The following is a 24,146-nucleotide window of genomic DNA, read 5'->3' as shown; positions in this document are numbered from 1 at the left end:
ATAAAAATTAAAAAACATTGATAATTATAGGTGCAGCGTTGGTATGTTCATGTTCCTGTAATAGTGTCATTGGCACAAACAACAGAAAAAGAAATAGCAGTCATGTATTTTGAAAAAAAGAAAAAAAGGTCCATGCAATCAAGTTTCTGTCAATGAGATTCTGTTGTGAATTCCATTTAGCATTACACTGTACCATTGTATCGATTTGACAGAATTATGCATTTCTTTCTCTTAATCTCTTTCTCATCTGACCTTCTAGGTATGAGAGACGAAGGCATTTAGTTATCCAGAACATGGGTCCAAAGAAAGGTTATAAACATATAGCTCTTCTGTTAAGAGGGAGATACCTTACTTACTAAACACCTTTAGTACAACTAACCAAACTTTCAACCACACTTTGCTGCTCATTTATGCTTTCCCTCTGCTCAAACTGCAGGCAGAACTGAAGAGATCATTATTCTCATCCAAACCATGTTTGGGTAAGAATACCAATACTCTATTTTTACACTCAATCATAAAAGTTGCTGTAGAAAAACACTTCCCTCTCTACCTTACCACCAAGAGGTAATCCTTTTAGTAGGAAAGGAAAAACCCTGTCCTAATCCCTTTCAGACCTGTCCATCATAAAGGATCTATCTTCTTAGACACATGCAAAGGAAAGGTGTCAGTCCTCCTTGGAAAAAGGAAGGTAGTAAGATGATCTCCACAAGAGAATCAGACAATAGCCAAATCTGTCCAACACATAATAACTGTCAACATAATTCCATAAGATAGCAATGGGCCAGTGCATGGAAAATGGTTTTACCCTCCTCCCCCACCACACCACATCTTAGACCAATACAGTCATACCTGTAGATGACACTTTAGAACTAAAGTCTTTTAGATATTATCCATAATTCCTATCCGGAAAGCCTTACAGAATAGTCTCTGCAGAACATCTTCGATGACATTGTAAATATCTTCTCCACTGACCTACTATAGGACATGTGGATTTGGTAGATGTTTAGCGAGGTGAAAAAGATGAATGTGAAAACATTATAATCTTCTAGTTTCAAACAATTCATGATAGAGAGCATCAAGAAATATGAAGACAAGTTAAAGTTAACTGCCACATTTATTTCATCACTAATAGAAGATACAGCAAACTGGTACACATGACTAATTCTGTCAATAAAAATACGTTGGTTTCTCATGCCACTTGAACATGAAGAAGTGTGCAGGAAAAGCATAAAACATGGCAACAAAAATCTCTGCTGACAATTCTCTCTTCACTGGTATCTCAAAAGAAATTCTTTATTTTTATAGCCATCAGGTGGGCTCAAAACAGACCACATGTTTTCTGTGGTGGCCTGAGCTCTAATTGGATGACTTAAAGCATCCAATTAGCATGAACAAGTGGTCATGTGACCACTTGTAGAAAAACCAATGTAGGAGCCAAAATGGGCCTATTTAAGTCTAGACAACTAAATAATGAAAATAGCATTCACTACAGATGCAACATTGTAGATGTCAAATGTCCATCTTTGGTTTCTGCTCGATCCAGGACTGCAGTTAAGGTAATGAGCTGATGGAAACATGTTGCTGACAAATCATGGCTTCACTTGCTCTTTGTCCTGGAATCTGGCAGATGCTACAGCATCAGCTAATGCTTGTACACCATCAGCCATGTTATTTCATGACGCTTCTTAGAATAGTTCTGGTTGTTGAATCTCTCAACTAAAAGAACATGTCTCTTTCTCTTGTAACAAAGGATCAAACGTTCCAATCTAGTCAGGTATTGCATGGTGGTAAGGTATGTTGATGAAAAAGTAAATCATGTACCCATTGCTCAACCTTCCATTGATAACTTCCTCACAGCACATGAACAGGGACAAGGTGAGAACCAGGGTGGCTGACTCAGGGAGTGGGTCAGTCACTGTGGTTCTCATCTTGTCCCAGTTCATACTTGCATGTTTGAACCAAACTGGACCCCAAGTATTTTAAACATATTTTGAGTTTAGTGATGATCACTAGTTGGTATGACCTCCCTCTGTGCTGAGTTTCAAGCCAACCAGCTTATCTCAGTTAATCTGCATTACATTTCTATAGCTGAATGCCAATCACATACCTGAAATATCAGGCAACCTGATAGTGACATCAGTTTCTTACGTAGGTAGCATGCTCCAATATCTCATATCAAAGGGAATATTCCTCATTACTTCCATATTATGAGTTCATAAGACAAGCAGCACAAAGAAGGTACTGAAGATACCCAAATGAACACCAATTCATCTTATTAGCTAAATTTACTACAGGTATAAATTTGCACCAAAACATGACTCAACCTAACAAAGTCCTTTCAACACACTCCCTATTAGCTATAAACAGGCCAATCAACTAGGCTCATTAAATTCTGTGAACCTTTCGGCAGATTATCCAGAGTTAATCAAATAGAAGTTGATTGTCTTTCCACATGGTTGGTTCACCAGTCTGTTTCATTCTCTCACTAGATTTACAAATACCTACTAATATTCAAATTAGCGAATTTGTTTTTCTTTCTTGGCATACACTTGCAAATCTTTTTAGCTTGATAAGCTTTAACTCTATAGAAAGAACTTAATATCCCACTCTTTAACAAAAAATAAATTGCTGTTTTGCAACATTCCTCTCTTCTCCCCCCCCCCACTTTCTTTGGACATCTGTTGGCTTCCAATCTTTGAAATTTTTCATGATGAATTTAGTTATTCACTTGTTCCAGAAAATTTTTTGAAAAGTGTTACATAGCTTTAAAGTTTGATTATTTTTACATAATCAGAAAACAGATTTGGAAGGTGACATTTTCTGCATGACAACTTTTATCAAACAAAATAAAAGCAATATATTGTAAAAGTTCTTTATTTAAAATCCTGTGTAGTTAAATTAGAACTGATTGCAAACTGGAGGAGGAGAAGGGATAGGATTATTTGTTAGCTGAAAGGACAATGTTATCTTTTTTTTTTTAATTTCTGGGTATATAGAGAGAATGAGCTTGGTTTCTTGACACCTATACTTGTCCAATGGGTGATAGAATCCTGTTCTTAAAACAGTGAAAGAGGGCTCCTTAGACTCGATAATTCACAGAATTTTCTGAAAATCAAAACAAAGGTAAAGCTTCTAGCTTTTTCCAATGATTTAGTATTTAAACTGAACATACCTACACAGTGTGCCCCCAACTTTGTTTCTTCATAACCCAGAAAAAAAATTTATATTTTTTAATGAAATTTTTTAAAAATACACTTCAAATTGTGTACATTCTTATTATATTGGAATTTGTCATGAAAAAACACTTTCTGTAGGTGGGGAGAGGAGTTTCAGAAAATTCACATGAGTTAGCTTTGCTTCCTTATAACTTTCAGAAAAATTGGTACTTTTTTAAATGAAATTTACCTCCTGTCAGTTATATTGGAATTTAATAAAAATAAAAATGGTGAACACACATACATACTGACACATCACAATTTTTTTCGAAATTTTAAGTATGATTCTGTAGATGTACAATGATGTGTACGTATAAGTACACCCATTTTTTTTCATATGAAATTCTGATATAATCCTAATCCACACACTGAAAGGTGTCTGTTGAAAATTTCATATAAAAAAAAAAAAAACGGTAAATTTGGACAAGTAGACACGGTTCACTAGGAAAAAACAAAACTTGGATTTTTCACACACAAACACAAAAATATCTCCAGGATATATGTTCTTGAGAGTGTAGATTACAATTCAGTTTTGTCTTTTACTTGTTTCAGGCAGTGGACTGTGGTCTCACTAGGACACAGACTTGAAATGTTTTGTCAAATAAATCTTTATATTGATAAAATTTAGAAAAACGTTTTTTAGAAGAATTTTATATTATTCTTTATCTCTCCTTAGGTGGCGAGATGGTAGAAACGTTAGCACGCTGGTTGAAATGCTTAGCAGTATTTCGTCTGCTGCTATGTTCTGAGTTCAAATTCTGCTGAGGTCGACTTTGCCTTTCATCCTTTTGGGGTCGATTAAATAAGTACCAGTTACACACTGGGGTGGGGTCGATATAATCAACTTAATCCGTTTTTCTGTCCTTGTTTGTCCCCTCTGTGTGTAGCCCCTTGTGGGACCGACAGATTTAAAAAATAATTTTTTGAACTAAACACTTTCATACTTCTGACAGTGGTAGAATGTGTCATATAAAACATCTTTTACTCTTAGCGTTTTTGAGAAAAGCTTATATTTAGGAAGTTATTTCATGTTAAAGTTCTCATATTTCGGTAATTTCAACCAATCAATGACGTGTATTCAGCTGAATAAAATTACTGCTGTTGTTTGTCAACAACAACTATCGGAGGTGTATATTTCGTTTGTCACTGTTATTTATGACATCGTTCGAGCGTTTGTACTGGTTTTAGCTTTAAGTTTTTAGGATTAGGGTTAGGGTTTAGGGTTAGAGTTAGGGTTTTAGGATTAGGATTAGGGTTTTAGGGTTAGGATTGTCATAAATAACAGTGACAAACGAAATATACACCACCGGAAGTTCTTGTTGATAAACAACAGCAGTAATTTTATTCAGCTGAATACACGTCATTGATTGGTTGAAATTACCGAAATACTACAACTTTAACGTGAAATATAAGCTTTTCTCAAAACGCTAAGGGGTTTGCGGTCCATTAGGAAGGCAGGGTACTTGATTCTATGCGAAAATCCAAGTTTTATTTTTTTTCCTTAGTGAACTGCGTGCTGGAGTACTTGTCCAAGTTTACAAAAAAAAAAAAAACACTTATTTTTCTGAAAGCTATGAGGAAACAAAGCTAACTCGTGTGAATTTTCTCAAAACCCGTCCTCACTCACTGAAAAATTGTTTCATAAAAAAATTCCGATATAATCGAAATCTACACTATCTGAAATGTATTTGTTGAAAATTTCATTAAAAAAATACTCATCTTTCTGAAAAATTATGAAGAAACAAAGTCGTAGGGGGGGGGGGCACACGTATGTAAGTATGCCTTAAACTGAATATATTTTGTATTAAAGATAGCATTTTAAACGGATAAACAATTTAGATTTAAAATGTTATCATTAGTAAAGCGACGGTTATCGAGCCTGTATCTTTAAAAAGGTAGGGTCCATTCTTGAGAAGAAAAAACTAAGGGATGGTCATGGTTAGAACGTCCTTAGTCAGCAACATTAATTATTTCCTTACTCCCCACGTCAAACGTGAATGAGATCAGTGTTTCTCATAGGAGAGGCGACATCTCCTTTGAGTACCTGTTAGGATTGAAAAGGAACGGGATAGACTAATTACCAAATTTAATAATTAACTTGTCCAACACCATAGCGAAGAAAGAAGAATTATATAGATACAAATCCTATTTTGTCGTTAATTGTGGAGGCCAGATCAAAATATTTTATTGATATTTTGAGGTGTGGGGCTCTGTTGTCAGTCTGAGAATCACTCGTCTAAATAGCATCCTCTCGTTCAGATGTGGCGAGTCTCTTATCTGAGATGCAAACAGGAAGAGGTAATTTCCTGTTTGACATTCATAAAATCGGTGATCCAAAAAGTTTATTAAAGTAAAACATTTCATAATTATAAGTGGCATACCACTTTCAAGAATTCTCACATACGTCCTGGGCATAAGTGAGAATTCTTCAATCCACGGCGAGCACACCAAGCAGTGTAAGTCTTCGAGTCAGTGTCGTAATTAAATGCGTTTCATTGATTGTCTTCTGATCTGTAAATATTTCGTTGGGATTCACGATAAAACGAGGAGCAGCATTGCGTCCACGAGACATGCTAATCTGGTTAAAATAAAATTGAAACCAAAACCATTTCAGTTTTTACGAACGTTAGACTGGAAATTACTCGGGAAGGCAGGATCTGTTTTGGTAAGGTTTCAGTTTGGTTTTCGTACATTTCTGGTATCTGTCAATGCCGTGACAAAAGATCGTCAAGCAACTGACTCTCTTAAATGGTAAAATACATGAAAAGCGGCTTAATGAAATGTTATTTCTCAGAAGCGTTTTTCTGTGCAAACTGATGCAATTGTTGCATCCACGACGTCGTGACAAATTCTTTTCTTTTTTCTTTCTATTTTCAAGTTTGAAGACAAATTCTTCCGACGTTTTCAAACTTTTTTTAGGTAACTTCCCCATTTACCTCTTTCGTATACAAATGAAAAATGGTAATCTAGAATTATAGATGACTAAAATTCAATCGTTTTTCGATCTCTTCTTAAACAAATTACACAGTCACATCTATAATCAATAACTATATCAAACACAAGATGTGCAAAGCGGTTAAACAACAATCGCGTTTGATTTGTGCAAGGAGACCGAAATTTTCCTGTCAAACAATTATTTACTGAACAACTTTCGGACGTGTTTTAAAGTTCACCGCTCAATTCAATATAACTATCCAGATGTGTATTTATTTACAAGCTGACTCTGTGAGAATCTAATTGTCGGTATTTAATTTATTATTTTTAAACTACCGATATTCGCTGTGTTCTTGTTTGATCATAAATCGGCCATGGATCAGACAGGTCTATGATCAAAAGCATTCCAACCATGATCACCCCATCTTTTTGTGTATCTAACATTATATTTTACAAAACGTCTTTTAAAAAAGAATATATAAAATATAAACTACGGTTGTGTAAGCCGAGGTAGATTTGGTTGCTATTTCTCATTAATTCAGAATTCGCTGTGTGAATAGTCAACTCCTCCATCCAACCCAATGTTGTTATTGAATATATGAAGCATTCTTTTTTGTTTCCTTTCTATTGTTAATCTCAATTGTTTCTATCGAGTTTATAGATATGTTTTGTAAACGATTCCATCTTGTTGAGTAAATTGCGAAAAGCCGAAGAAAGTGGTGAGAATCTATTTAGCGACACTCCACAGAAGATTTCGTGAAACGTGTAGATTCTAATGTCTTGGATCTTGTCCTTCGATTGAGAGAGAAGAAAGCAGGAATAAGTGGTTTTGTTGTTTGAACTAGCGGTAAGTAAAAAGGGGGGGATGGAAACGGTTATGGTTCTTTACTTATCCTGTTGGCTTTGTTATGAATTAAGCTATCTTTTATGAATATCAGAACTATAAAATACAAACACACACATGTAAGTGCGTAGATACATACATTTACACATAGTGGTATGCACACATATACACACATATTCTGGCGTCTGTTAGTCTTGGAAGATCGTGGATTTTCACCTGGAAAGTTGTGATTTAGTCTTGTTGGCAGAGTACCATCTGCAGTGGCAGTAGAGGTCCCCACAACAGGAATCACAAATACTTTAGAAGTCCCGTTTGATAGTATAGTACTCTCTCTCTCTCTCTCTTTCTCTTTCTTTCTTCTTTTCTTTTTTTTTTTGTCAAGTATCTTTCATTCAGCTTTAGTTTTCTTAATTAAAAAAAAAAATCTGTCTTATTCCAGCGGTCACTTGCAACGTCCTCCCATCTTTCAACATTCTTATCCAGTGACTTCATGTCTCACTTGCAGATATCTTTGAAATGAAGATGGAATTGTTAGAGGACTCACCCTATTCAGCATGTCTTTGGGGATCCTCATATTTAGTATGCAGTGTGTATGACCCAGTATGAGGAAATGTTGCAACAGAACAAGGTATCTTGATGTTGGCCAGGATCCTATTGATTCAAATCCAACCTACTTGATATTTAAGAAGCATGTCAGTCTATACAAAATGAGAAGTGTAGCGATACTATTCTTTGCCATAAAACAATGTGCTCAGAATTCAGGCTCTGAAGTCTGTAATATTGCTGGATGTCTCTAGCTTGCTATTCTTCTAGTCTCTTGTTATCCACTCCATCCACTGATGCTTTATTTTTCTATCTCAATTAAGGCTTTGTTTTGCACTTCATTTGTGCAAATTACATTAATATAAAGGCTGGCAAGATTCTAAACTTGGTGCTTAGAATCTTCTGCAAAATCATCTTTGTTCCATAATTGTAAAGGGTCAACTCCTATATTACAGGTTGTCAACAAAATAGCAAAATCTCTTAACTGCTTTGGGGATTGGTTATGGCTGCTTTTTTTAAAGTGACTTCCCTTTGACTATCATCTTCTAGTATTTCACATTTGTGGCATTCCTCTCTCTCTTTAAATGCAACACAAATATGACCATCAGCTGTCCTAAGGTCTTCAGAAGATCTAGACCCTATAACTTCATGCAGATTCTTAAAAAAAATATTGGTTGGGATGACTAGTATAAACTCTGCTGAAAGTGCAGACAAATTTTACCTGTGGATGACCTTCAACTTTGCCTCCTCTCTTCTACTCCGTTTTCTGTTGTTCCATATATAATAAAGTAACAAGTGATGCAATGAAGTTTAAGCAAACATATCTTCTTGGCACAGTGTAGAAAAAGTTGTAAGAGTAGTTTCTGTTGGAGTAAGAGCTTATTACTAAGCAGGTTTTTTATCGGTCTACTTTCTAAATGAAGTGCAAGTTACTGTACTGTAGAAAATCTTTCATGGTTGGGAGTGCCAAACATTTCCCAAAATATTTTATTGTTGCTTAAGTAACAACTTTGTTGATAGTTTGTCATTTCATCAGGTATAGTTTGTTGTTCATCAGACTTAACTATATCAGATCCCTTGTTCACATGATAGACTTGACAGAGTTACAAAATACAACCTTAATATGTACTTTAATAAAAGCTTTTGTCAAGAGAGAGCAGTGGCGTACAATCCATTTATTTGCAACTAGCAGATACCTGGCATTGCTCAAGATTTAAATGGCATAGTTTGTATATCCTAGTACAGTTAAGATGAAATGTGATACAGGGAAGAGTAGCATTGATGACAAAACATTTGTGGAGTAAATGAAGAGCTAATTCGACTAAGTGACATGTCATGTGTCTGTTTGGAAGGTTCCAGGCCCTAACCATGTCATGAAAAAGTGGGGTGGGGGTGGGGGTATGTTATTTTTGAATGCACCAAAAAGCTCTCAGTGGATATACTTTCCTTTGTGGCTGATGGCACTGTCGCTACCATGCTGATCAATCAGCAGACATAAGAACCACATCTATGTAATAACTTAAGCCTGTGGGAAGGCTCAAGAGCACTACATGAGAGAAAACTATATGAAAGAAATGAGGTGGTAAGGGGTGGTGATTGGCTGAAGCAGCATTCATGGTCAAGCGAATACTACATGGCTCATCGCAGTAGCTGTACATGCAGCATTTTGTGATTGTCTAATTGAAGTTTCATGTGACATTTCATTTGCTCTCCTGTTCAATTTCTCTGCTACTACTGTTTTTCAACCAATGGAGGATCTCTTCTTTGGAGACATTATGTCAAGAAATATGATGTAATAAACAATTGTATGTTAATGATGAAATATCAATAAAAAAAGGTAAATAATATCAATATCTTAGCAAATTTTAAGAAATACACACAATGAACTGAGACGACACTGTTATGTTAAGTAAATGTCATTAAAAAACATTAATTAATATCAATATTTTAAAAAGATGAAAAAGGTTCAATGGAAAAAGCTTTACCTAGTAATACACCCAAGTGGATTAACTGCACTGGATGTAAGGGAGACAATCAATTTCCAAGAGTTCATCATCATCATCATTGTTCCACCGTGGTCGAGACAATGGAATTTACCATGCTACGCCAGACTTCATGGTCCATCATGGCATTACGGAGGTCCTGTTGCTGGATGCCTGTATCCCTGGAGATTACATTGCGAGTAAATGGCTTCCAGAGTTACTTCATAGAGTGTTACCTCTCTTCTCCACATAAGTCGTATGTACCCTAGAAAAGGGAGTTTTCTGCTCCCAGAGACCCCATTACTCATTGTGTAAAAGATTTTAAGTCTAAGACCAACTCTGGAACATAAGTAATATATGTTTCCAGTTTGGAGAAAATCTGTTGCGAACTTCAAAAGTTATGTAGGTTTACACAGACATACTTAGTTTTATATACATAGATTACATTTTGTTCAAATCTTATTGTAAAGCCTTCATCATCAGGTTTTCTGTTGCAATATGAAAGATAAACATTAGCATGCCAGGTGAAATGCTTAGCGGTATTTCATCTGTCTTTACATCCTGAGTTCAAATTCTGCCGAGGTCGACATTGCCTTTTATCCTTTCAGGGTGGATAAATTAAGTATCAGTTGCGTACTGGGGTCAATCTCATCGACTGGCCCCCTCCCCCAAAATTTCAGGCCTTGTGCCTAGAGTAGAAAACAATGTGAATGATAATCATCTCCTGTTAGAGTGTAATTTAAAAATGGTTTTGGATGATAATGTTTTGACCATTTATTGTCCTTCATACAAAGTAATTTGAAATCTAGAGAATCCCATTGACTATGTATCTCTCAAGTTCAAGAGGTGCTTGTCTGTGTTAGGGTCCAGAAGTTCAGCTGAAATAAAGGAATCAATTTGATTAGCTGAATTTTGTTGGTCAGTCAAATCAAAATGTAAACATGAACCAGTCTCCTCCTTTGCTATTCAGTGGTATATACATGTGACTCAAAATATTGGGCTCAAAATTTTGGATTTTATCATTAAATTCATCAGGTTTAATTGTTTCAGCAAAACACTCTGGCTGTGTGGTCATATCTGATATAACATTTTGTACGTTTGTCCAGGTAGTAACTGATTTTAATTGTGATAAATAGGTCAGGTTGACCAAATGTGCAAATATATGTCAATACATCTTAAGTTGTTTGATGCATGTTATGTGCATTACCTGTAGAAGTTGAAGGAGGAATGCAAAGTTGGTCAAGGTCTTTCCCTGTTGCATTATTGTTGATACATATATTTGATGGTTTCTAATCTTTTAGCTCTCATTTTTATAAACTGAAAATTGGTGTAAAAATGTCTCTAGTAGATAATGTTTTAGTGTGGTGATAATAAGGTAATATATCATTTTGGGAACCTGGAGAAAGCAATGTGTACATATATATTCTGGTATATTATTCTCTAAAATCTTTATGGTTCCTTCACAGAATTCAACACTAATCCTTAACCCTTTTTTTTTTCCATATTTCCATTTAAATACTTTGTCTATACTTTTCAATTCATTTTGGAAATGATTTAGAATTTGATAGGATTTTGTCAAATAATTGAATTTGTCATTTTTAAGATGGTGTTTGAACCAAATCTTAAGAAAAGTTCTTGCTTAAAATGTTTGTAACTACAAACATTTTAGAATTCAACGTTATGCATCATAAAACCAGTTGGTAGTGACAGAAATGATTGGGATCTAGAGGGTTTTAAATTCATATGATATAGGTGCATGCATGGCTGTATGATAAGAAATTTGCTTTCTAACTACTTGGCTCCAGATTCAGTCCCACTGCATGGCACCTTGGGCAAGTGTCTCCTGCTAAAACCCTTGGCCAACCAAAGCCTCGTAAGCGGATTTCATAGATGCAAACTGGAAGAGGCCTGTTATATACGAGGTGATATCAAAAGGTTCCTGGACTAGTTTATGTTTAATAAAAAATAACTTATTTACCTAAGTTTTAACATCATCTCCTTTGAAATAGTCACATTGCGTAGCAATAATACACTGGTCCCAGCATTCTTGGCACTTTTGGAATCTAGCCTGGAAGTCATTTTCTGTAAGTGAATTGATGACCTAAAATTCGCTCTGAATCTTGACATTGGTGTTAAAATGGCAACCTTTGAGCTGCATTTTCATCTTGGAGAAGAGATGGAAATCTGCAGGTGCTAAATCCGTGAATAGGGAGGGTGCAGAAGCAATATGTTGATTTTGGCAAGAAACTCACAAGTGAGGAGAGCTTATTGAAGAATCCAATTTTTTGTGCTCCACAAATCCGGTCGCTTTCACTAAATGTCCTCTCTCAAAAACTTCAAAATGTCGCAGGCTCTGGGAGATGAATTCTCAATGCTCAATACCACATTTCTGGAAATGACACTCGTGGCAGGTCTTCCAGATCATACATCATCTTCCAAAGACTTTCTTCAGCTTTTGAAGTGCCTGTGCCACTCAAAACATTTGCTACGACCCATTGCCTCATCACCATAAGCTTACTCAAGAATGTTCAATGTCTCTAGCAGACTTCCCAAGTTTAATGCAAAATTTCACATTGGCTCTTTGTTCCTGTCTCTGCCAAAATCACAGACTACAGCATAGACATGATCAAAAAACACAAATTTCATAACTTGCAAAGTAAACAGTGATATCACTTGGCACACTGCTCCATGAAGGTCATTGCTAGCTCTCACTGCACACACAACCATGTGCTGCCATCTGTTGTTGCACTGCAGAACTAACCCAGAAACTTTTTGATGCATCCTTGCACATATGTATGTGTATGTGTGTTTGTCTCCTGCCTTCTCTTGACAACTGGGGTTGCTTTGTTTATGTCCCCATAACTTAATCATTTGGCAAAAGAGTCCAACAGAATAAGTACCAGGCTTATAAAACTAAGTACTGGGTCAATTCATTTGAGTAAAACCCTTCAAGATGGTGCCCAAACATGGCCACAGTCCAGTAACTAACACGAATAAAAGATAAAAGACATTTACTTTTGAATCTGAGATAATTTGGTGTTAAGAGAAGAGAAACAAATCCTGATTTTATATTCCATTTAATTAAAAAATTTTCTTTTAACCAGAAACCTTTGCTGCCATAATGAAGAAAAGCACAAAACACTGTAATGCAGATGTACATTATCGAAGATATTTCAAGGCTCTTTCGGTAATGAAAAGAAACAATTTGTCTATGTTTATATGTTTTATCTTTGTATTTAAATCAGGGGTGGGGAAAACGCTGCCTGCAGGTGCAATTGCACCTGTGAACTCATTTTATTGCGCCTGCAATCTGATATACTAGTATTTACCGAATATAGTAAGTTTTTCAATTACGAAATTTATACAATACCCGTGTGCCTATTTGCGACATAGCTCACATTTCTATTACGAGTCAGACTTGAACAGATATTGTCCGGTAATTGCCATTTGAATGGAAATTTTGTTTCCACTATAAAACACATTGCTAGGTTTGTACCACCCACTTGAGATCCAACTACACTCCAACTGAGAAAATTAAAAATATATTGCATGTATCGAAATAATTTTTATATGAAATGAAAGCGGAAGATACTGTGTAAAAATAATTCATATCCATCTCCACCCACAAACCTTTTTCTTTGGAAATTTTTGCCCACTCCTGGTTTAACCCTTTAGTATTTAAACCGGCCATATCCGGCCAAAATATTTAATCTGTTTTATGTTCAAACTGACCAGATCCAGGCTCTCACACCTACCCTACAATGTTATTCTCCATTAAGTAATTACACCATCAAGATCTTGAAGATATGAGATAATGTATGATTAATTCAAATCAATGGGAATCAATAGGCATTATGTTTGATTGAATAATCAGAACACTAAAGGGTTAAATGTATGACAGAAATAGCTAGGTTTCTTTCTCTGATATTTACATAGTTCAACCTATACAAGTGAATGAGTGAATTTTGAAAGTAGCAACTATAAAATTAGTTTTTAAGTATTGAATGGCTATGGGGATCCACCAGACAAAAATAGTCTAGATCTTGTTTCTAGCTTGATAAGTTTCATGCTACTAAAGTTGCTTTTGCACACAGGGGAGCTGCATGAGATTATATTTGAACAACCATTTCTTTGGGTTATAAAGTAGAGGATTCCCCAAATATATCTCTGTTTCCTTAATTTTATACTTTGTTTTACATTGACAGGCGGATTGGACAAAGAAGCCCAGTATCTGTAATGAACCTGAAATTCTCCAGCAATATTTTAAGGAGGTATTATTATTTTATTTAGGCCTTTTCAAACTCAGTCTTCATTTTTATCATTTTGCTTTTGTTATTGTGGCGAGCCGGAAAAAAAGTTAGTGTAGCACACTGGGCAAAATGCTGAGTTCAAATTCCACTGAAGTTGACTTTGCCTTTCATCCTTTTGGGGTCAATAAATTAGGTACCACTTCAGTACTGGAGTCGATGTAATCGACTAGTCCCCTCCCACAAAATTTCAGGCCTTGTGCCTATAGTTGAAAGGGTTATTATTACCATTGTGGGTTGAGATTGGTAGACTTGGTCAAGCATCAAATAAAATGTCTTGTGGTACTTAGTTCTTTCTATTTACATTCTGAGTTCAGAGTCCATCATGTTCAATGTTTCCCTTTCATCCTTCTGCAGTGAGGAATTTATCAAAGTTAACAACAGCCTTTCTAGCATCTAGTATGTAGGTGATTGTTTTAGCATAACTAATGGCTTTCTTTGGTAGTGAGAGTATGATTGAGTCATAGTAATTATCTATGCTGAACTGGATAAGCTATTTCAAGTTTTATTCCCCATGTTTCTGAATCACCCAATTATCTCTAATGTACTCACCTGCTGGATAAGGTAAGTTTGCTGCTTAATCTTACCAGTTGCTTTACTTAAAGTCTTCACACTGATCTTACCTATGTATGACTTGGGCGTTGATCCAGTATGATCCAGGATTCTGAATTTCCCAGTTATTTTTATATTGTCCACAGAGGTTTATGTGTTTTTGTTTTTTTATTTTAATGTAATTTTGTACTTGTTTCAGTCATTGGACTGTGGCTATGCTGGAGCACCACCTAGAAGTGTTTAGTTGTACAAATCAACACCAGTACTTAGTTTTTGTATTTTTTTAAAGTTTAGAACTTATTTTATTGGTCTCTATTTGCCAAACTGCTACGTTATAGTGAAATAAACCAACACCAGTTGTCAACTTACGGTGAGGGACAAGCACAAACATAAAGACACATACACACACATAGATATACATGCATACAATAAGCTTCTTTCAGTTTCCATCCACCAAATCCACTTGTAAGGCTTAGGTCAGCCTGGGGTTATAATAGAAGTTACTTAGTTGAAAGAGCCATGCAGTGAAAGACACTTGCCCAAGGTGCCAGAACCATGGTGTTAGAAAGCAAACCTTTTGGAACACAGGACCACTCTTCATCAATTTTTGTGTACTTAATATGTTATAGGTTTCCAGTGGTCTTAGCGAATCCAGGTTCTCATCAAAACTTCTAATTTTACTTAAGAGTTATTGTTTCTCTTAAATTTACTTCTTTTTACCATGGAAAATAAAGTTTCTAAGAACAGCAATAGTAATAGGTTGGGTGGCTGTGTGTAATATGTTCAAAACTTAAGTTTCTGCTTGTTGTGACCCTCATTGGTGTCTTTCTGTTCACTTGTTGATGAAAGGAAGCCAGGTGCATCATTCTTGAGGTCAACAAACCATGAAATAATTTATAAGAAAACTTCCTTTCTTTTTTTTATTACCCCACACATCAATAGCATAGGAAAAAATATATTTACATTTTTATTTAATGCATAGTGAGGCTTTGTAATCTTGCTTTTGTTTTTTAATCTTTTACTTGTTTTAGTCTAACAAATTGGCTCTTCTTGTACCAGTTTGTTTTGCTGAACTGCTAAGTTACAAGGATGTAAATAAACGCCAGTTGTCAAGTGATTGGTTGAGAGTGGTAAACACAGACACAAAGATTTACATATAGATGTGTGTATGCATGTGTGATGATTGCTCCATCTTTACTGACGATTGCTGTCTCTTTATGCTTCCTTGTTGTTAATGGCATTTCTGACTTTCCATCCATGGCCTGTCAGATGTCTGTTCAGTCCTACTGCAGATCTGCATAGTTTAAAGCAAGGGTGACAAATGGAAGTTGTAACTTCTGCTGGATTGATAAGCAAAGTCTCGTGCACTTTCCTTTGCTCAGTCACAATCATCTCCACTAGACTTGATCCCTGTCATAAGAAGACACAACAGTGATGCTAGGGTAAGTTTCCTGTCACCTATGTGCATATTTGTAAAAGTGTGCTTCCACCTGGTTAGATCTGTATACATTGCCACTCTTCCATTGTTATGGGACTTTCAGTAGCTGGAATGACAAATGAGGCCACCATAAAGAGACTCATCATCATCATCATGATCATCTGTATGTCATTGGATTATAGTGATAAACACTTTCTGAGATTTCATGATTAGTATCAAGTGACAGAGTGATGTGAGATGGCCAGTAATCACAAGAAACCACAGGTTTTATATCTGAGTGTCCCTCTCCAAGAAGGATACCGTGACAACAGCTTAGGGTCCCAAATTCCTGGTGGTTTTATTTCATGCCCTGACACGATACCAACCAAATGTATTTCCATACTCAGATGGATCGTTGTCATTACAAATGCTGGTTAACTCATAGCTGGGACCCTGACAAGTGTTACTACTCTGGGTCAGACTAGACCTGGGAACAATAGCGGCCAAGAGATGGTTCCACACACCTCAAAACCCTGGAACTCCTGAACCATACCCATGAATCATACCCATGGCATATGTGTGTGTGTGTGTATTTGATAGGCTTCCAGACAATTTCCATCTACCAAATATACTCCCAAGCCATTAGTTTGCCAGGGGCTATAGTAGAATACAATCACCTAAAGTGCCACATAGTGGGATTGGACCTGAAATCATACGCTTGCAAAATGAGCTTCTTAACCAGTAGCCATTCCTGTGCCAAGAGACAAATAAATGTGCAATGTCGAAACTTTTGCAGTTAAAATTTAATAATTTAGTAGAATGAAATAACCACACTGCTAAACTCCCACACGAATGTTTAGATTCATTTCAGTTCTTCTGATTAATTCTGTGTTGTGCATGAAGTAGATATTGTTACCAAAAGCACAATTATGAAAATTAGACTATTTACTATTGTGATACTGTAATTCATGACTTCTTTCTATAGTGGTTGATCAATGCTAGGGAAGGAAGCTGGATATGTCTTCTCTGAAGAGTGGTCAACAAACTTTGGACCAGTCTGTCAGGAGACTCCTCTCTTTTTCCTGCACATCATTAGCATAGAAAGAATGTATTTGCATTCTTAATTAACTCACCATGAGGCTTTGTTATGTTTAGATGTCTGTCTGTTTGTGTGATATGTATATATGAAATGGGATTTTGATTCCAAGTCTTGGTGATACATTGAATTCTTGAGCAAAACACTTCATTTTATGTTGCTCTGAGATCATTTCAACATCTGACATTTGGCACGTCATGCATCTGTACAGACAGTGTCAATCTGATAGCGGGAGCAAGCAGACAGACATAGGAATGTATATAGGGGCAAGCATGAATTATGTTTGGTAACTACATATACATAAAGTTTTATCCGTAGAAATGAATTCAACAAAATACTGCTTCACACTCAGGGGAAACAATATTTTGTTGAACTCATTGTTTTTCATAAAGCATCTTACCACTTAGATTTTTAATTTTGAATTCATAATCCTAAATAGTCTGAGGATGTTCTGTTAGAACAAAGTATACTGCAGTAGATACCATGAGAGAAACTCTCATATTGGCTTTTGGTGAAAAATGCACTCTTGTTGATATTACTAGCAGGGAGAAAAATCCCTGTCACCCCCAGCACTGAGATCGCCAGATCACATGATTTCAACCTTTCTTGTTCACACCAATGTTGAAAGCTCAACCGCTTGGTCTCACCAATGATGGACGCTCAACCACTAGAGATAGGAGTGACTCATCTTCTCACCAATGATATAGAGAAAAACAGTCCCAGAACAGGTACTGGTGTTGCAATTAACCAGTAAATCTCTTTCTCTTTCCCTGTGTGTAAGTACACACACCCACACACACACACACAGAGGTGTAGCTGTATTGTAAGAAGTTTGCCTCACAACCACATGATTTCAGGACCAGTCCTACTGTGTGGCACTTTGGGCAGTGGCTTTCACTCTAGGCCAACCAAAGCTTGGTCAGTGGAAATGGAAAGAAGCCCAATGTGTGTATTTGTGTATGTTTGTGTTTATCTGCTCAACACTGCTTGACAGTTGGTGTTAGTTTGTTTATGTCTGTAACTTAGCAGTTCAGCAAAAAAGACTGATCCAAGTACTGGGCTCAATTTGTTCAACAAATCCCTTCAAGGTGGTGCCCTAGCATGACAGCATTCCAATGACTGAAACAAGTAAAAGATAAAACATATATATAGGGTGTGGTAAATATATTGTCGTCTAAATTATGCAGGAATCAAAATAACACTGACATCTCATTTTAACAGATTTATTTGCCAAAATTACATAAAAAATATCTTGAAATACTAAAAAGTAAATTTATTTAATAAAATTGCCATTGGCTTCAGCCACAGCCTTCAGACAACTTTGGAATCATCTGCGATTCTTCTGGATTGTCTCCTTGTTTAAGTTGGTGAATGCTGTCATAATCCTTGCCTTTAGTTCATCTTTGGTATTACAAGGAGTTTTGTTGGTCTCTTGCTCAACTGCAACTCACACAATAATCAAGAGGGTTGCAATTTGGTTAGTTAAGTCACCAGATGTTAGGGGTCACATGGTCACAGAAATTGCCTGACAGCCATAACTGTTCTCCTGCTTGTGTGGCATGGTGCAGAATCCTATTCCTAGACATAGGGTCTTCCAGCAGCTACCCTCCTGACCCAGGGCAGCATTACCTCCTCCAGGCACTTGATATAGGCCCCCATGTTGAGTCTGAGGCCGTGTGGGAAGATGAATGGAGGCACAACATCGCCATCACTAGTGATCACTCGAAACACCATGATGTTGACTGCATGTTTGATTTTTATCACTGTTGGTACATGTTTTGGGGACACAGCAAGCCAATGGTTGTTTTGCGTGTTCATCATCTGATCCTTGCAGAAATTTTTCTTGTCTGAGAAAAACCAAAATATGTTTGGTTGGAGGGGATGCTTGAGTTTGTTCAAAAGCTTCATAGCATGGTCTTTCCTCTTGTTTTTGATGGCTTGGGATAAAAATTAGTCCTTTCTCATCTTGTATGAGGAATACTGAATGTCTTCATGCACTACCTGCCTGATAAGAAACCCAGACACTTCCATGTCCCTGGTGATGGACCTGATTGACTTGGAAGGATTGTTGTCAGTCATAGCCTGGATCTCACTGACAAATTCAGGAGTTCTTTTCTTATCAGAACGATCAGAGTGAGTCTTCCGAGCTGCCATACCTTCATAATCACCATCAAATAGACTCATCCAACTCTTTCCAAATCCTCTGCACTGTCCTCAGATTGACACCCAAACACTCTGAAATGTTTGTATTGGAGCTTCTGGTGCGAATGCCAAGCAGTACAGCATGCCATTTCCAACTTTCTGGCTGAGTGAATTGCGTCATGGTGCTGTTTTTCTCACAGACAGTGCCCAACTGGCCCTACTATATTTGTAGTTAACAAATTCAAAAACAAACAATGCACATGCATGAAAATATGAAATAGTGACAATTTACCCATCGCACCCTTTATGTGTATATATATACATATTACCTTTTTTTTTTTATCTTTTACCTGTTTCAGTCATTAGACTGCAGCCATGTTCCCTGTCACTACCTTGAAGAAATTTTAGTTAAAGGAATTGATCTCAGTACTTATTTTTTAAAACCTGATAGTTATTCTATTGGTCTCTTTTGCCAAACTGGTAAGTTATGGGAATCTAAACACACCAGCACCAGTTGTCCAGTAGTGGTGGGGAACAAACACAGACAAGGACACACACACACACACACACATATATATATATATATATATATATATATATATATATACATACACACAACAGGCTTCTTTCAGTTTCCGTATATATATAATTTTTATCATTGTAGCTCACCAAAACTCAAGATTCAGCGGTGAGGGTAAGGAAATTGCATCTTAGCATACAGATGGCTCGGCAGATGTTTTATCAGGCAACATTAAATGAGTCTGCTTTCAAACAGTAAGGAAAAGATGTTTATTTTGTTTTTATTTTCTTTATTTACTTTTGTTTCAAAAATTTGATGTACATATATGGTCATATGCGTGTGCATGTGTATTTGTATATTTGCCTATGTATCTATCTACCTATCTATATGTGTGTATGTATGTTTATATATATTTTGCTTAGGCATTGCGATATTAATAGTTTAGTGTAGAACTCAGTATACATTTTTTCTGAATGAAGTGTTATTCGAGTGCAGAGCAGTAATAAGAAAAAAAGATGACAAAGAAACAGGCCTGGAAAGCCTGGAAGGATGGGGGTAGCAAGGAACTGTACCAGGTAGCCAAAAGGGAGGCTGGGCGGCAGGTATACATAGCCAAGGGTGAAGCGGAAAAGAAGTTTGCCAATGTCCAGCAGCATGAGGGCCAAAGAACTGAGGTAATATGCTGTGACTGCGAAGACTCGACAGTTAACGTGCGTTCATGGCTGTTTCCTGCACCAGCTTCACATAGCTGCCCCAGCCCATCCAAAGTACCTTGGATTGCAGAACGACCTGCTGTGCTTACCCTGGATTGTAGAGCAACCTGCTGTGCTTGAAGAGACCTATTGAGTCAAATATATCAACATCAAAATAAAAATCAAGTGGAAATTGTAGTTGTGATACCCGTGCCAGTGGCATGTAAAAAGAACCATCCGAATGTGGCCGATGCCAGTGCTGCTTTGATTTGGCTTCTGTGTCAGTGACACATAAAAAGCTCTAACCGATCGTGGCCATTGCCAGCCTCCCCTGGCCCCTGTGCCAGTGGCACGTAAAAAGCACTCACTACACTCACGGAGTGGTTGGCATTAGGAAGGGCATCCAACTGTAGAAACACTGCCAGATCAGACGGGAGCCTGGTACAGCCTCCTGGCTTCCCAGACCCTGGTTGAACTGTCCAACCCATGCCAGCATGGAAAACAGACATTAAACGATGATGATGATGATGATAGTCAATAAATCATAAATTTGAAAGAGAAGCACACTAAGTTATACAGTAGTATAGTATTTAGATAAAGATAGTTATGGCCAGTCTATGGAGTTACCCAAGGTTTCATGTCCATGAAGTGCTTCGCTTTACAGCGTCTTTACAGCATCTCTTCAGACCCTAATGGCCGGTAGTCTATAACCTCTCTTGAAAGTGGAGGGAGAAAAGACCTCATAGCTACTTGTTGAACACATGGACAAAGAGAATGGTTTAGCACAAGGGATTGTCTTCCTTAGACTGCTATCTGAAATTGACCTGGTTGGCTTGTGGGCCCCAGGATTTTAGTAGGAATCTCCTGAAGTGTAAGAAGGATCCGAAGACATCTGTCCTGGAATTTAAGATGTTCCCTGGGTCGAGGGAATTCTTTAATATTCTCATCCATTTCAGCTATGCACAGCATGTTATGCTTGCTTCCGTTGATGTGGGGGCCTGATTTTTCTTGGATGTTCCATAAGATTATGTGTGGAGTCAATTCATCCTTCAGGTGCCACACATGGCTAGCAAGGGGTGTAGCATATGATCTGTCTGGGATCCTAAATGAAGATCTGTGGTTGGGAAGGTGTTTCTGGAATATCCAATGTATCTCATATACTGCTGCTTCTGCTGGTGGTGGTGGTGGTGGTTTTGGTGCTGTTGGTGGTTACAGCCATCATCGTTGCTGTTGGAGCTGTTATCAACGCTATATTGGTGGTGGCTGTTGTTGTTGTTGTTGTTATCATTATTAGCATTATCATGATCAGTGATGTTGCTGCTATTTCTGTTAGAGTTGCTGCTGTTGCCATTCCTGCTACTGTAGTAGTAGTTGGGAAAGCTGCTGCTTCTATCAGGGTCAGATACCACCTAAGCTTTGTTAACAACCCCCTTGGTTTCACATTGGCCTCCCACTGGGCATCTGCTGTTGTCCCTGCATTGAGCATCCTACCTCTGCTTATGGGCTATGGGTGTTAACTAAAATACTCTTGATATTAGGGTCACACCCCTACACCACGGGTGGAAGCATATTCCCAGTGGGAGGCTACAGGGACTACAGCAGATGCCCCCAGGGCCAAACAGTCAATTGTTTTGAAGCGATTGAGGGAGAACATTCAGTAAAAGCAAGTGAACCTGTGGAGCGCAATAAACTGGATTCTTCACCGAGCTCTCCTCACTCATGAATTTCCAAAACAATGTGGTATTACTTCTGCACCCATGCTATTCATCAGATTTAGCACCTGCAGATTTCCATCTCTTCCCCAAGATGAAAATACAGCTCAAAGGTCATCATTTTAACACCATTGATGAGATTCAGAGCAAATCACAGAAGTTCCTTGGCTTGCTTACAGAAAACGACTTCCAGGCTGGATTTGAAAAGTGGCAAGAACACTGGGATCAGTGTATTGTAGTGCATGGTGACTATTTCAAAGAGGATGATGTTAAATTATATATTTTTTTTCAAACAACTAGTCCAGGAATCCTTTGATACCACCTCATATATGTCTGCACTAATGTATATGATATAAATTACGGAGTACTATTTACATTTTACAAGCTAATACAGATATCGAAGGCTAATTCATCAAATGTATAGAATATCGTGGTTACATTGGTTCTTCAACTTCAGTATACAAAAAGCCATCTTCAAATATTAAAGTATGGAAAACAATAAATTAATAAAATAGTTTTCAATAAAAGGGAGGAAGGGAGATTTTGTAAGATATTAAAAAGGAGCAGTGGGTAGTGGTGGTGGGAATTAAGATTGTGCATATGATAAAGAGAGAGAGCGGGGAGAGAGAGTCAGACAGCTTATTGTTAATAACCTGGAAATATTAATAATGGAGATAAAAAAAGAAGAAAGTTTAATGAGATGAGAGAGGAGTTTGCAGATATTGTTTTCAAAATATAGCAATCAATATCAACAAAAGAAAAAAAAATGAAAGTAAAAATTATGATGAGAGAGAGGAAGACAGAGTAAGAACAATAGAAATTAGTATGGGAAACTGGAGGATACTAGGCCATATAAATCAAACAAAACAGTGAATATTTATCATTTGGGAAGAAACAATGATACAAACCAAACTGAACAGTGTTTAGAAATATATAATTAATAATATAAGACAGCTAGATATATATTTCTTTACTGCCCACAAAGGGGCTAAACATAGAGGGGACAAACAAGGACAGACGAAGGGATTAAGTCGATTACATCGACCCCAGTGCGAAACTGGTACTTTATTTATCGACGCCGAAAGGATGAAACGCAAAGTCGACCTCGGCGGAATTTGAACTCAGAACGTAACGACAGACGAATTAACGGTAAACATTTCGCCTGGCGCGCTAACGGTTCTGCCAGCTCGATATATAAAAGAAATGTTGCTGCACCTTGTAAATTCGAATCCTGCTGAGATCACTTTTGTCTTTCTTCTGTCTCTCAAAGTATGGGTTGAGAGACAGAAGTTGGTGACGGAGTTGATATCGATAGCCAGTATCTTTTAACTTTTACTTGTTTTGGTCATTGGACTGTGGTCATACTGGGGTACTGCCTTGAAACATTTTAATTGAACAGTTTGACCCTAGTTCTTAACCTTAAGTTTTGTACATTTTTTATTGGTCATTTTCGCTGAACTGCTAACTTAAGAGGATGAAAACAAACCAACACTTGTTGTCAAGCAATAGTGGGGGAGGGGAAGATACATGAAAAGACACGCACACATATATATATGTGTGTGTGTGTGTATATTCATATTCTTTTATTCTTTTACTTGTTTCAGTCATTTGACTATGGCCATACTGGAGCATCACCAAAAAGGTTTTTAGTTGAAGAAATCGACTCTAGGACTTATTCTTTGTAAGCTTAGTACTTATCCTATTGGTCTCTTTTGCCAAACCGCTAAGTTATAGGGATGTAAGCACACCAACATTAGTTGTCAAGCAATGGTGTGGGGACAAACACAAAGACACACACGTAAATACATACATACATACATACTACATACACATATATATAATATATTAATATATATATCTATATATATCCAACAACATATAATATATATACATATATATAACATATATATATATGCATTATATATAATATATTATATATATTATATATATATATATATATAATATATACATATATATATATGCATATATATATATTATATATATATTATATATATATTATATATGCAATATATATATATATATATCATATATATAATATTTAATCCAAAAGGAACAAAAAAACAACAACAACATGAACAATTACAGTATTATTATTAATAGGCGCTCAGGAGATGGAAGCAGGGAGGTATGACGTTTCGAGCGGAGCTCTTCGTCGGAAACATAAAGAAG

At 36.8% G+C, this 24,146-nt stretch overlaps 1 protein-coding gene across 4 annotated transcripts in view; it reads left to right on the top strand.

The window, feature by feature from the left end:
* Positions 1–5,581: 5,581 nt before the first annotated feature.
* LOC118767757 overlaps positions 5,582–24,146 on the top strand; it is a 46,746-nt gene continuing 28,181 nt past the window's right edge. The window contains exons 1-5 of one of the 4 annotated variants that reach the window (XM_036512857.1): positions 5,582–5,880; positions 6,811–6,996; positions 12,623–12,705; positions 13,724–13,789; positions 19,697–19,806. In XM_036512857.1, coding sequence (XP_036368750.1) covers positions 12,640–12,705; positions 13,724–13,789; positions 19,697–19,806 — 242 coding nt within the window. In that variant the 5' untranslated portion in view covers positions 5,582–5,880; positions 6,811–6,996; positions 12,623–12,639. Of the gene's footprint in view, positions 5,881–6,072; positions 6,135–6,803; positions 6,997–12,622; positions 12,706–13,723; positions 13,790–19,696; positions 19,807–24,146 lie in introns of those variants that run through there. The other 3 variants (XM_036512860.1, XM_036512858.1, XM_036512859.1) reach the window with 3 other exon arrangements.

Source organism: Octopus sinensis, linkage group LG24 (genome assembly GCF_006345805.1).
Source record: "Octopus sinensis linkage group LG24, ASM634580v1, whole genome shotgun sequence".
Lineage (NCBI taxonomy): Eukaryota > Metazoa > Mollusca > Cephalopoda > Octopoda > Octopodidae > Octopus > Octopus sinensis.
Note: the sequence above shows the minus strand (reverse complement) of the source record. Positions and strands in the feature narration are given on the sequence as shown.